Source organism: Crotalus tigris, unplaced genomic scaffold (genome assembly GCF_016545835.1).
Source record: "Crotalus tigris isolate CLP2741 ecotype Arizona unplaced genomic scaffold, ASM1654583v1 scf7180000019759.570773, whole genome shotgun sequence".
NCBI lineage: Eukaryota > Metazoa > Chordata > Lepidosauria > Squamata > Viperidae > Crotalus > Crotalus tigris.
The window spans coordinates 513,589-528,865 of record NW_024097699.1 but is presented as its reverse complement, the minus strand read 5'-3'; the positions used below and the strand labels follow the sequence as shown (position 1 = coordinate 528,865).

General features: G+C 40.4%; 1 protein-coding gene across 1 annotated transcript; it reads right to left on the bottom strand.

Moving 5' to 3' along the window:
- Positions 1-990: 990 nt before the first annotated feature.
- AGT (angiotensinogen) lies at positions 991-14,855 on the bottom strand. The gene is made up of 5 exons (XM_039364401.1): positions 14,731-14,855; positions 5,560-6,370; positions 3,551-3,806; positions 1,905-2,049; positions 991-1,414 (listed from the first exon to the last, which is right to left on the bottom strand). The coding sequence occupies exons 2-5, from the start codon at positions 6,344-6,346 to the stop codon at positions 1,226-1,228; spliced, it is 1,377 nt and encodes a 458-aa protein (XP_039220335.1). The 5' UTR covers positions 6,347-6,370; positions 14,731-14,855; the 3' UTR covers positions 991-1,225.
- Positions 14,856-15,277: the final 422 nt, after the last annotated feature.

The window sequence follows — 15,277 nt, the reverse complement described above, 5'->3', positions numbered from 1 at the left end:
ACCCCATCTGCGGGATGCAGGCAGAACACAAAACCACGCACCCTCCGATGCATGGAAAAACCTCTTTCCACAGAACCGGTCCCGAGTGACCAAAAGGTTGGGGACCTCTGCTCTAGATAGTGGATCCAGCAATCCTGAAATGTTATTATGACCAGCAAGTGCACCCAACCACAACTTTTTTTTCCAGTCAATGTGTGTCTCAGAGAATATGACCAGATATTCAGGGATTTCACTGCAATGTATTGATCAAACAATTCAGTTCAAGGCCTGCATTATTTTTAATGATGGGAATTTTTCTCCATGCTTGTGGGGTGAGAGTTAATGATTTTTAGACGCAAAGTAGGTGTATTAAATCATCTTGCAGATTAAGCCTTTAATTTTTTTTTATTTTTTTCAATTGCACTATCACAAGTTGTTCTGGATTTGGAAAGCTATTCAACCTTGTTCCTCCTGGCATATAATAAATACCTCACTCCATGGCCTTCTTCACACTAAATTTGGTCATGGGTGGGTAATATTTCATGCAAATTGTTAAACCCAGTCCCACAAATCCAAGCATGGAAAGGCCTAGAAAATGCAAGCAGAGGGATTACTGACCAAGATAGGTCATATACTATTAGCCCAAAAAGTTGAGTGAGTTTGCTGGGAAATTTCTCAATAGTATCATGCAAACATGACCTGCGTGTGCAGTTTTCATAAAGTAATTCCTGTAACTTGAATAGAGTTTAACTCTAACATTATACTAATTTAGCTAAAGTTAGTTGTGTGATAATTAAACATAGACATGGCTAAATATCTTTAAATTGAACGTGGAAACAGGTTACTAATTTCTCTGTTCTGGATATATTATTTCCCACATTTTTGAGTGGCTGAATTCTTTCACAGGGAATATTAGATCGACGTACATTGTTGAATAAGCCAAAATAGTTAGCTTTGCTAAACCATAAACCACGGATTAAAATTTATACAGCACACATTGGAATCTCTCAGTAAATGGAAAATGATCTACTTTATCTTATAATAATCTTATGAGATGTGAGCACTTTATTAATCACAACGTAAACAGCAGTATTTTTTTAGAAAGTTCTATTGATAAATTTGTCACTTTTATTTTAGAAAGATGCATTAGTTTTCAAAGCAAGACAAAAAACCAACAACATAAAAACTAAGTACTACAGGAAAAAAATTAAAGGATTAAAGAAAACTATTTTTCCCCATCCAGAATTTATGTTTCTTGTAAGGGATTTGTTATTTGGCCAAAATAAATCAATGCATCTGATTCTTTTTCACACACTGCGAAATGAAATGGCTTGTTCAATGTTATTTTAAATGTCTCGCTAGCATGTTCTTCTGTGTGAGCTTCTACTTGATCTCCTTCACTGGGGCTGAGCTCAAAAAGTTGCTGATTTATGATCTGCAAGCAAAAACAAAGACAGTAAATCTGAGTTAGTAGGCCTCAGTGCTAAGATTATAAATGAAAAAAGCCCAATAAAGGAAAAGATATTTTAAAAGTGCTAATAAAGAGATTTAGAAACTTGGAATTTAAAAAGTCATATAATTCTTATAGAAGGCTTATATAGTTGTGCCAATACTGCCCAATATCTATCTATCTATCTATCTATCTATCTATCTATCTATCTATCTATCTATCTATCTATCTATATCCATCCATCCATCCATATCATCTATATATCAAGGGTGGGGAACCATGGCCCTTTTATGACTTGTGGACTTCAACTCCCAGAATTTCATCATGAGCCATATTAGCTCAGGAATTCTGGGAGTTGAAGTCCACCAGTCATAAAAAGGCCATGGTTCCCCATCCCTGATCTCTATCATCCATCCTTGGATACTGAATACGTGGTCCAACCAATAGACTTATATGCTTACAAATGACTGCATACCTTTACATTGGTCACATTATTACTGCTTAGCAATCTGAAATTGGCTTCTTTTCCAAGCAGATTAGGCATCCCCAGTTTCACAAGGAGTTCTTGAAGGTTGTATATGCTTGTAAAAGACACCCTTGGAAAAGTCAGGTGAATTTGTCTGCAGAAGGAAGAAAGAAAGGGAAGAAGAAAGGGCAAAACACAAGATAATGAAAGGGTTGTCTCAAAATAAATTTCAAGAAGTGATGGTTACAGGCTTCAGGAGAATTTGGGGCTGGGTTTGCCAGTGAGCACTCATAAACTGGAAGGCAACATTGGTTGCTTCTCTGTCCTGACAAAGGAACTGGTGGTGATTATCTCTCAAAACTCGGGTATGGGAGAGAGAGAGTGGACTTTTCCTAAACATGTACTATAGTGGTAACCATACCATTGTCTAAGAAATCTATTGCAGAGGTGTCAAATTGGTGGCCTGTGGGCTGGATGCGTTATGCGCAGGCTATGCCCGCCCCGGCTCCGCAAAGGTAAAAAAGTCACAAAACATCACAATACATCACGTGATGCAATCAAGTTTGACACCAGTGCTCTATTGTGTTTGTGTGTGTATGTATTTTAACAAAGCCACCCAAATTCAGACATGATCCCTGTGCTTGGTCCTTTCTGCTCAGGCACTTGATCAGATCTTTTCATAATATCCACCAAAAGTCTCTCTTTTCATCCAGATGTCCAGAATAACAACAACACTTTCCTAAAATAATTTGGCAAATAACTACTTTGATTTTATATCTATTTGTAATTCTGCACAGAAATGCTACACAGCTCCCTTTTTGTATTGTGCACAAATAGTTTGTTCTGTTGTATATTGAAGGTCCCTTCTCTTTTGTAGCCATACTATCTTAAGCTATCACCACCTGATGAATTATTTGTGATGCCTTGTACATACCGTAGATACTCAAATCAGTGAAGGACAGATTACAATGGCAGATTTGAGTGGATACTCTACTAATACATAGGCTTGAATCCTAAAGAAGGTTATGGTTTGGAATTATTTTCTGGAAGAATAAAAATAAAAATAGGTAATCCTTATTTCGGACAAATGAGTATCCAATCTCTTCTTAAAAACCTCCAATGTTGGAGCACCCACAACTTCTGGAGGCAAGTCATTCCACTGATTAATTGTTCTAACTCTTGGGAAATTTCTCCTTAGTTCTATGTTGGATCTCTGCTTAGTTAGTTTCCATCCATTGCTTCTTATCCTGCCTTCAGGTGCTTTGGAGAATAAGTCGACTCCCTCTTCTTTGTGGTAGCCCCTGAGATATTGGAACACTGCTATGAATATTTGAGTATGAATGGTGAGATGAATACTAAAGTTTAACTTAGAGATGCTTCATCTATTGAAGAATCTCATAACTACCACATCTGGACTTTCCCTGAGTCTACAAAAATCTTCTTAGAATAATAGAATTGCAAGCTGCCATTTCAGCCATCATATCTCACTTTCTGCACTGTGCAGGAATATAAATTAAAGCATTCCAGAGTCACATGACTGTCTAGTGTAAAGAAGAACCAATTATCCACCACCTCTTTGGGTAATTGGTTCTACTGTTCGTACTTTTAGGAAGTTTTTACAAGTTCCTAGTGTTGTGATGAATGTGTGAACGTACTTTGATTGCAAGTCTTCAAGCCATTCCAAAGAAGGTATCAAAGAATACAGATCTTCATCACTAGGTAGCTCACTGTTAGGCTGTAAAAGCAGCAGAAATACACTCTTGTTGAGAGGAATTTTAACAATGGAAAATCCTGGATGACTTTTATGCTCGAAGATTCCAGATACTGTCATCATAGGAACAAAGATCTTCGTGTGGGAATCAAGCCAGAATTCTTGAGATTCTTTGAGTGGGGATGCTCCATTTATTACAGCTGAAAAACAAATGAAAATGTGGTTAGAGGAAACTGTTTCCCTCTCTTTGGCATAAAAAGATTCTAGCTGAATATTTACATGCAATGTATATTTACCTCCTTATCCACTTCTCGGACAGAATTCAAGGTTCCTACTACATTTGTACATTATAACACAAAACCATAAATCAATAAATCAAAGACTGGAAGAATATAAGAGATGGAAACTAAATTCAAAATGTTAAGTGAAGTAATACTTAAATTAATTATGTGATTTATTTAAGGAACCTTGAAAGGCTCAAGAACACACTGTATTTTTTTCAGCAGTTGAACATCTGCTTAGAAAACTGATCTTCAACACCTTAGGCCCAAAACAGCTAGGTAACCTTGGGCCTGTCATTCTTTCTAAGCCAGTGCTTCTCAACCTTTTTAATGCCGCGACCCCCAACCGGTTGTAAGTCGAGGACTAAACATGTCGTAAGTCGAGGACTTCCCAACCGGTCGTAAGTCGAGGACTTTCCCTGCCCGGGAGCGGCGTGCATGCGTGGTACCGCCCCCTGCACCGGCCGAGGCGTAGCTGGCAAGCGGCAGAGACGGAGCAGGCCGACCACCGGCTGGGCCACCAGCTGGCCCAGCCCAAGGGAGGTAAGGCACCCGCCAGAATAGGGGAAAAAAATGGCGGACAGCCTTGCTTGGCGACCCCTGTGAAATGGTTGATTGACCCCAAATGGGGTCGCGACCCATAGGTTGAGAACCGCTGTTCTAAGCCTTAGAAAGAAACAGACAAGGGCAAACCACTTCTGAAAAACCTTGCCAAGAAAACTGCAAAAACTAGTCATCAGCAGTCAACACTGACTCAAAGGCACAAAAACAAATACAGACTTGGCTGACTCTGTTATGAGAGACAACCAGATCAAATGGGTTCACATATTATGCATAGCTAAATTCTTGCCTACTAAGTTTGTCAAACATGCAAGCACAGACATTATCTGTTCAGTACTCAAAGAATCAAGGGAACCTCATTCTCAAACTGGGAGATGAGTAGCATATAAATTTAATAAATAAAAGAAATAAAACAAAGTGGTGGGATGAAGCAGGGAAGCAAACAGTTTATTCCTATGCTGTAATTTTAAAAAAATCTTTAATCTCTGTGCTTTGGTCCTGACCAACCATAACTGATGCATACCTCCTTACTGTTCATTTGGTACTGTCAATCTCTCAGTGGCTATCATGCTTTTGCCTATGAAGTAGTCATTGTGAGCTGCAACTGTGAAAAAGGGGATCATCTCCAATTTTTCAGAATAATATACAAAACAGTATAGACCAGGGGTAGGCAACCTTGGCTCTTTTATGACTTGTGGACTTCAGCTCCCAGAACTCCTGAGCCAAGGTTGCCTACCCCAGTATACACTTTCCAAGCAACTCTCTTCCCCACCCGGGGGTCTCTCAGTGAGGAATGGGTATATATTCTAATGGTTAAAAGATAGGTGCGTAACCCATTGTACCTGAATGCCCATCCAATTTGCCAAAAATTAATTTTACTCAGAGGGAATTAATAATACGGGTTATTCAAGTAATGTTCTGTGTTACAGGTCTGATGAAGGTCTGGAGATCCAACTCCCCATATTTATTTCAATCCCCATTTTAACATGTGGACAAAGTAAATATTGCATTATTTTACAAGTTTCGTATCATTAATTTTCTCCTCAATCTGCTCCACTCTAGGGATTGTCATTGGTCCTAATCTGTGACAATCCCGTTTCCTGTCAGGTACCTTTGAAATGAGTGTACGTTGTCAGCAGCAGAGTGGTTTCCTGATCAATGTCAGCCAGCAGACTCTTGGTTCTGTGTCTGCTCTTTCTTTCGACAAAAGCATTTACTTGTTTCGTGGCTTCTGTGGGGTTGGTGAAATCCACAGCTCGAACATGGAAATTAACATCTGGAAAGGCCAATTCATGGACAAAAGACTCAGATAAATGGGTACCAGGAGCAGAGAAAAGGCACAAAAACTTGGAGAAAAACAGTCCCTCTGGGTCCCTGGAGCGTAAAGGGGCATTCAGGATAATCTTTAGAGCAAATAGAATTTTATGTCCATCTATTTTGAAGATACAACTTGAGTCATTGGATGGCAGGTTGAACCCTAATAAAATCTGCAGATGGGTTGCTGTTTGTCCAGAAGCCCCTAAATAAATGGACCATAGAGACTCATATATGAATATAGGAGAGAGGACAATGTTGCTGCCTCCATGTATTTTCTTCAGCTCTTTGTAAAAACGGCCCCCAACCACATAAATGGGGTGTTTTAAGAACGTCACGCCTAAGTGTTTCTCTTTTTCCTCACTCTTGTTCCTCAGACTCTCTTCATATGTTGAAGTGAAATGGGATTCAATTGAGAGGGGAACAAACATCTTCACCAGCTGTTCTCTTTCTTCCAGCTCCTTACAGCTGTTGGCATCAGTATTGTTAGGGGAAAGCAGATAAAAGGGGTGAACATATACTCGATCACAGCCTCCAGTGGTAAGGTACAGAAGGACACATAGCAAAAGGACTCCAAGTTTCATGTTGACGTGGATCTTCACCTGTGTCTATTTCAGAAAGAAATAATTGCAATTGTCATCAGTGTATGTTTTTATGAGTTTTCTGCTAGCTTTCCTTATTAAATAGCATAACTAGCCAAGCCACAGAAAAGTTAATGCCTTTACTTAGGAAGCATCAATTAGCCTACATGGAAAATTTGCCATGATCCATTTGTATTTCTGTACTTCACTGAAACACAAAGTATCTAATCACATTTTACTATAGTGTTTTACATTGGGTTATAAAACTGGATTTAATTATGGATACGCATGTTCAGCAAATATATTCCATGATTCAGTCAGTGGTGGGATTCAAATATGTGAACAACCGGTTCTCTGTGTGGATGCCGCTTCCGGAAGTCCATTCTGGGCCTGGGCAACAAAAAATTAGCTACTGGTTCTGCCAAAGTGGTATGAACTGGCTGAATCCCACCACTGGATTCAGTGCTATATTGGTTTATCCGGAAAACATTTCCAGAGATGGATAATTGCAAGACCTTATTCCTCTTTTCCTTTGGAATATTATTTCATTTTAAATCAGCCTTGGATAATTTTAAAAATAGGCTCTCTTTAATAGGGGTACTTTTAAAAAAAAAATGCTTTTTCTCACTAAGTGCTGTTTGAAAAGATGAAGCTGCCATATACAGTCCTTAAGTCCAAAAGCAACCATGTAGATCTTACTAAACAACAATAGGCTGCATTTAGATCTTGCTTAGCATACTGCATAAATCTTGCCAGTTATACCTTTTTTTTCTTGAATGTATATCATGGCTTGTGACTTAGTATTAAACATGCCTCAAACAATAAGTAAAACAATCCTTCCTAAAATATCGCTTCTAATGTTGTGCTCTTGCATCAACTAATGATAAAAAATGAAGTCCTAGTATAGAATAACCTAATTAAGATTACAATTATTATCTGGAATTATGTGCCACCAAACTCCATCATTGTAGAGCAGTGCTTTAGAAATGATGGGAAGAAGTGATTTAGACTTTGCGCTACCTGGTGCCTCTTTAAAGCAGTTACCTTTCCCCCCACAGTAGCCTCAGAAAAAATATAGCTACTTTAAGAAGCCAGTTCATAAAAGTGAGGCTATAATAGATGGGCTGCAAAAAAATCTGGAGGGCACTAAATAGCAGCAAAGAGTTGGTCATTCAGAGCTTTGCAGCCTAGGTACAGAATATCCAGTGAAGAACTTCAATACCAAAAGAATAGTTTATAAAATCTTATTTTGTATACCATCTATTGCAGTAGTTCTCAACCTTCCCAATGCCGCAACCCTTTAATACAGTTCCTCATGTTGTGGTGACCCCCAACCCTAAGGGCTCTCCAAGCGCACACTGATGCTTCCCACTTGCCCGCCGTGCCCGGGGCTCAGCGCGCCTCGTCTATCGTCGCCTCACTTCCAAAGGTTGCCGGCCTCCCCAGCTCCAGCTGGCCGGGGGGGGGGCAGGAAGGCCGCTCCGCTCAGCCTGGTTGGAGAAGCACCCAGGCGGGGAGAGGGAGAGAGAGAAAGAGAGCCAAGAGGGCGACAGCACCGGCAGAGCTTAGTTCAGCCTCCTCCATGGAAAGGGCCACGAAGCAGCGCGGCCTCCCTTAAGAGATCCGGTGCTGCAACGGCCCCCAGCTCGAAGCCATGTGGAGACGGATAGAGGAGCAGTGTCTCAGTTCCTAAGACCATCGGAAATATGTGTTTTCCGAAGGTCTTAGGCAACCCCTGTGAAAGAGTCATTCGACCCCCCCAAAGGGGTCGCAACCCACAGGTTGAGAACCGCTGATCTATTGGCTTAATCATTGAAGCATTTAACCCTGAAGTGATGACCTCTTCTCTGAGGAAGCTAAAAGAATAAAAAATAAAACTCTAAAACAGATCGACCATGTATCATTCTTTAGGACAATCCTCTCTTTATAGGACTGGTATGCTGGTGGTAAAAATGGTGCCCATCCAAAATTAGCACCTGGAGAGTGATCTGAAGGAGCACATGGCAACTATTCTATTTACTATGCCAAGATGCTAAAGTGATGTTTCTCAATTTGCACATCTACAAAAATATGAATAACAATATATAGCCCTTCATTCATATCAGTACAAAAAGAACTCATTCTTTCTGAATTACATTCTTCAAACATCATATTTTGGTGACTAATATTTACATTGCTTTCTATGATCCCACATGTACATTGCTTCCAGTACAGAAAATAAAACAGTAGCCCAGTAGTAATTAAAATAAATGTGATTTACCATGAGCAGCTGCATCCTTTTTCCAGGCTCACATTAAAGAGGTGATGTGAAGGTCAAAGTATTTGTTTGCAAAAAAATGTTAAGAAGTCCACAACCCAATTTCCCTATGCTGGCTGGGGAATTATGGGAATTGAAGTTCATACATATTAAAGCTGCCAAGATTGAGAAACATTGGTCTATCACCTTCTCTATATTTTCAATTCAATTACAGGTGAAGCCCAGTAGCATCCACACAGGAGGGCAAGGGACACAAGAAGGCATGATGTCATAGCACAGATGGTATCAATAATATAATGGCACACAAACACAAAATGTTTTTGATAACATTCATCAATTAATAAATCACTACTACTATTACTAGTACTACACAATGACATTGTGGCTTGTTACTGTTGAGGGAAAAGTCTTCATCATGGTTCAGTCCAAGCTGGGAATAAACAACATGGCGACTGCTTTAGGAAGAAGTTTGCAATTTATTGAAGAGGAGAGCCAGACAGAAAGGTGGCTCTGGAAGAAAAGAGAACACATGTAGGGAGTGGGTTTTTATACCCTCTGGGACTCTTGAGGTTGTTTCCTGTTCATGTTTGAGACTTTGTATTTCCTGTGTCATGTATTTTGACCTGATGAGTGTGCCCCTTTGGCATCTGTGGGCTAATCCTATTATGCCTATCTTAGACTTTGAGTAGGGCAAGGCTTTTTTTTTCATAGAACACCCAGAACAGAATTCCGGCACCTTTTTTTGGATGGAACCTTGTAGGGAAGGGAAGGCGGGTTGTATGACATGTGTGAGTTCCGGCACCGTTTTTTTTTTTTTTTTAGAAAAAAAGCATTGGGGTAGGGTATGTAGATTTTAGGTGTCTTTGTCTTCCTAAGCTTCTAGTTGGGGGCCTCCAATCTTCCTGGATTATTTACATTTGCATTTCTACAGAGCTGGTTCCTGCTTGGGGAGAGAGACTTGAGCTATTAAGAAAACTGGGAATGCTTTTCTGTCTCTTTTAAGAGATTCTTTGAGCAAACATAATATTTTCTTTTTAATGTTTCCTTTTGGGGGGGTCTGACTTCTCACAAATCCCCCCTTTGTGCCACAAGATTAAAATTGATCTGGCCAGGGAGACTTGGTAAACAAGCTTTAAACTGTTAGGCCAAAAAAAAGAGGGGAAGACACTAATGGAGGCAGCAGAAAAAGATCCCTTCAGTGGCTCCCAAAAGGGGAGTTTCCAACCCATAAAGGTCTAAAAGTCAGGGCAAAAGTTCTGTTAGATGGAAAATAAATTTATAGTGTCCAATATTCTGTGCCAGTCATTTTCAAATGTTGGATGTCACTTTGAGCTTCCAATTCAGGTTTGCACATTCTTCCCAAAATTCTTCACAGCCATAGTTTGCCTCAGTACATAACCACTGGCTGCCCATTTTCAAGGGTTGTTTCCTGCCTTAGCTCTTAGTTCAGTGCATCCAGATTTGTGATGTCCAATTGAGGTTAGCCAGTGTGCAAGCCAGGCTATTAATTTTCTTTAATTGCACATAGTGAGCCCTAGGACTCCCAATCTGAGTCCACCAGTGCAAGCTATTTAGTGCTCAGGTTTGGAGATCTCTTTCCTGCTACTTCCCTAGTCAGGGCATATGAATTGCAAATCACCTGAGGGACCTGGTTTCCTCTCCCTTGGAATTTGCTGGAAGTTGTTCCTACAAAGTTTTAATGACACAGAGCAAGAATCAGGCTGGAGCTTTACTGAAGGTAGGTGAAAGAGATAGACTCAGTATGATTATGAATGGTGTGTGTGCATGTGTGTGTGCAGCTACTAATACAAAACAGGCAATACAAACATTCTGGATAAATTTTCCTCTTACCAGACAGAAATCCAAGGTGTTCAGGACTTGCTGTGCTAACTATTCCCAAATGCCATCACTCCATAAATACATTCAACTGCTTAATTACAATACAAATGGGGTAAGAAAGAAAACCTTACAGTGAGTTTCTACCCTCCCCCCATAGTTTTCCTAATTTTCTTTTGAGGCTTCATGTGGGGACCAATGGCTCCAGGACTCCTTCTTTCCTCTGCAGCTTTCACAGGCATCTGGGGGAATGATAGGACTTGGAAAGATCTGTTCCACTCAGGTTGCATGATGGCTTTTTAGTGGATGGCTGGATTCAAAACCCAATTCCATGGCTCAAATGGATGGAGGTAACATCTGGGTCAGTGTGATCTGCTTCCAAAGGGTCAGGGGGTCATCTGTGTAGGGCTGAAAGACATGAGGGCAAGATCTCCTCCCCCCTTCCTGCCCAGGAGAGGCAGACAAAGGCATGTAGAACAGAGGATAAGAAAAGGAGAAGTAGAATTGTGGAGGGGATAGCTTGCAGACAGAGTTTGCAGTGGTTAAAGAAACAGATAAGATGGGGACAATACCAATGAGGACAAAAGAGAGACTGGATTCTGGTAAGAGAACAACAAAATGAAAGATCTCATTTCTGAAATAAACATTTGTAACATATTAAAGAGAACTAAAGAGTTCCAACTTGAAAAATGCTGGGCATGTTTCAGGAAAAGGATAGACAGGTAAAATCCATTTACAACAAATTCAGTAAATGCAAGAGTGAAACTTTTCCAGCAAATGAATTTAAAACATTCCCTCCTAGTAACTTTGGGCTGTTCTTAAGAGTACAGAGAGAGAGAGAAAGAAGAAGAAAAAAACATTTTTCTTAACTCTGTTTGTTGGCCAGACAGAGTGAGGTTATTTTCCTTTTGGTGGCTTATTTTAAGCAGAATTTCTAGCAGAATTTTAAAATTCTTTTCTGTTTGGATTAGAGACACTTAACAGTCACATTTTCGTTACACACAAAGACTTTGACACACATATACACACAAAGACAAGGAAAAGAGAACTGAAAAAGGAAACAGAAGTCTTAGTTTTACACATCCTGGTCATTCCCACCACAAATCTCAGTTAACTCAAATTAGGGAAGACACAAATCTTAAACATACAACGTGGTTGCATAGAAAGTGAGAGAGAGAAAGAGAGAGAAAGAAAATCACTATTTCTATATTTTAATTTCCTTTTAAGTATCTTTATTTAGCCCACAGGTCGGCAACCTGCGGCTCCGGAGCCGCATGCGGCTCTTTGAGCCTTCCCCTGTGGCTCCCAGCCTCCTCTGCCTTTGCAGAGAGAGACAGAGACAGAGAGAGGCAATTGCGCTTCCCTGCTTCTCTCTCTTTCTCTCTCTGTGTGTGTGTGTGTTTGTGTTTTTGTGTGTGTGTGTGTGTCTGTGTGTATGTGTAAAAGAGAGTGCACTCACAGTATTCTCCGAGGAGCTGAAAAGCTTACTGGGCGGAGCTCCTCCCTTTGCTGCATCTCTGAAGGAAGCAGGAAGCAGGAAGGGCAGGAGAGAGCTAGCTAGCCCAGCTAGGCTGACTCAGGAATTCTGGGAGTTGAAGTCCATGAGTCATAAAAGAGACGAGGTTGCTTGTTGGACAACAGCTTGAAGCTTGCCAGGTGAGCAGCAGATAGGGGGGGGGAGAAAGAGAGAGAGAGAAAGAGAGAGGGAGGGAGAGAGAGAGAGGAGAGAGAGAGAGAAAGAAAGAGAGCGGGGGAAGAGGAGTGGCAGACCAAGGGCAGATAGAGAGGGAGAGAGAGAGAGACCCTTTTGACATCTAAAATGAAGATAACACTGCATATATCCTTTTTTTACCTGTGTGTGTGTGTGTGTGTGTGTGTGTGTGTATACACATACATATATACATATACATATATATACACACACACACATACATACACACACAAACACACACACACAAACACACACACACAAACCACACACACACACCTATAATAAAGGTAAAAAAGGATATATGCAGTGTTATCTTCATTTTAGATATCAAAAGGGTTTTGCGGCTCCCAGTGTTTTGTTTTTGGTGGGAAACGGGTCCAAGTGGCTCTTTAAGTGTTTTGGGTTGCCTACCCTTGATTTAGCCTAATTGGTTTCCCAGCAAAGCCCATTCTTTACAAATTTTCTGTGCTCGTTTCTTTTTCATGCCATCCAGGATGGGCACTCGCCTCTCGTCCCACGCCTCGAGCAAATCTCCAATAGGTGTCCTAATTCCGACCCTCAAACTACAGCTACCCATGTTCCCCTTATGATGTGGGGCTCTATCGGCTTAGTTGGGTCCAAGCGGCACTTCCAAGCCACTTTTAGTGATACTATCCCTGCTGCCCTGCCTGTCAGTTTTTGGGCACACAAAAAATTGCCCAGGAGTACTTTGGTTCCCTAATGAAGTAAGGGCCCCTCCTACAGGGAACTCCCTGCCGTCACTTTGCAAACCAAAAAGGCTCTGGGGAGGACCTGCCACCCTTGGCTCAAACAGGTACGCGGACTCCTTCTACCTCATTGCCGTCAGTTTTCAGACTCAGGTGGAGTCTGGGAGGACCTGTGCTTTGTGCACTAGTATGAGCCCCTCCTACGTATGGGCTTTGCTTATGGGGCCTTACCAACTGGTTGCCCAAATCCAATTCTCTCATTCACTCATTCCATTTGCACACAGCCTCTTCCTTTTCCCTAACAAAAGGTCCTGCGCTCTGGCCAAACCCCCATGCTTTCCAGGGCCTGCCACTTGAATAGATCCTTTCTGCAATTAAGAAAAGCCAGAGGGAGCAAAATCCAACTGTGATTGGGAAAAGGGTCTTCTCACTCACACACAGAGAGACATACACACATTTCTCTCACTCCCCAGAAACCACTTCTACTGCAAATATTTAAAGAACCAGCATTTGCTCTCTGTTGACATTTTATCTGGTTCTCATAAAGTTATATCATTACATGAAACATTCAGTTTTATGGGCTTCTGTTTAGTGGACTTTGAACACAATAGGCCAAATCTGCTCTATGTTGTTTGCTTTGACACACCCCATGGGCCATTTTGTATGTGCATTAAATCCTATTTGGATTTAATGGATATTCTGCTTAAATAGCTACTCTGTCTTCCATTCATCCATTAAATTTAGGGCTATCAGATTATCTAATTTTTTATAGCCCAAATCTGCTTATCTTCATTATTTATTTTCTCCTTTTGCATCTTTACTTACTCTCCCTTTACACGTATTTGCAATCTGGGCAATTTGAAATTATTCCAGTGGTTAATGTGCCCTGTACATTCTGTAAAATGAGGGATTACGGTATTGTTCCACCAGTACTTTGGCAGTCCAGCTAATGACAACAGATTTTATACTGCCATCTGATGGTTAGTGACCCTATAAATTATTTGGGTGAAATCTCATTGTTTACTTATATGAATGTAGTTAATTTGTTTCTTATCAAAACTTAAGCTTAGGTGATAAAAGTTGCATATGAACTGAGTTTCATGTATCACACTAAACTATAGTTAACTTCAACAGGCTTTTTGAATATGCTGTAGTAGCCAAGGTTTTATATATATATTTCATTTATTTATTTTTATTTATTTGTATCCCACCATTATTGTTTATACAAATAACTCAAGACAACAAACATATTCAGCACACCTTCTTTCTCCTATTTCCATCTCTCTCTCTCTCTCTCTCTCACACACACACACACACACACACACACCCTGGCAGATGAGTTGGGCAGAGAGAGAGAGAATGACTGGCCTAAGGTCACCCAGCTGGATTTCAGGCTAAGGAGAAACTAGAACTCATGGTCTCCGGCTTTCTAGCCTGGTGCCTTAGCCACTAGGCCAAACTAGCTTGTTATACCATGATTTATTAGAACTGCTTCAACTGTGTTGCCAAAAATTGGACCACCAATGGTAGTCAGCCAGGATTTAGGATTTTCTGTACCTCTTTGTCACCATATTGCAGACATCTAGGTTTAATAGATCAGGTAGCTCTATTATTTACCAAACCAGAGTATCTATAACCATCATATACCATAATATACCACGTCAAAAAACAAATAGGCAAGCCATCTCATGCAATATAGGAATCCAACTGCTGTTGCGTTTTATCTTTTGGGGAAAATGAGGAAAAGCAAGCCAACTGTACCACAACATCAATGATTTTGAGGAAAAAAAAGAGAATAAAATACTCTTTCACAACAGGATTTTGAAAAAGTATTCTTTTCTGTCACCATCAATAACAACAGAAAAGCCTTACTCACATCTCTGTCCCTTGGGCAAGAACCTCACACTGTTCTTCTGTGTTCAGGGTTGAATCACAAGTGAGCACCTGGGCTCCTATTTTATCCTCCGGATTGCCTAACCTCAGTTACACATTAGCTGTCCCCTCTGCTCTCTGTGATGGACAATGTTCTGGAAAATGTGTTTTTCCATGTATTGGCAATTACAGCTTTTTTCCCTTTCTTTCCCAAGGAGAAGAGCAAACATTGACCCAGGTGGTCATTTCATCAGACTTCTGTCTGCTCTCCAGTCCTAGTCCTTCCACTATTCTACCTCCACTGTAGTAAAGTTGGCTTGAGAGGTCATTCTCTGACACAAACAAATTCGATATCACGGGAAATTCCATAAACAATAGTCCCTGCAGAACAATTTTTGCAGATTAAAAACAGGAAAGGAAACAAAAAGAAGTATGAATGATAGGTTTAGATATTGACGGTAATATATTTATATTAAAAGAAATTGAGAGAAAAAAATCCTTCAAAGTATTATAGTGGAGAAAACTGAGAACAAGGACTTCTTGGTTCTTTC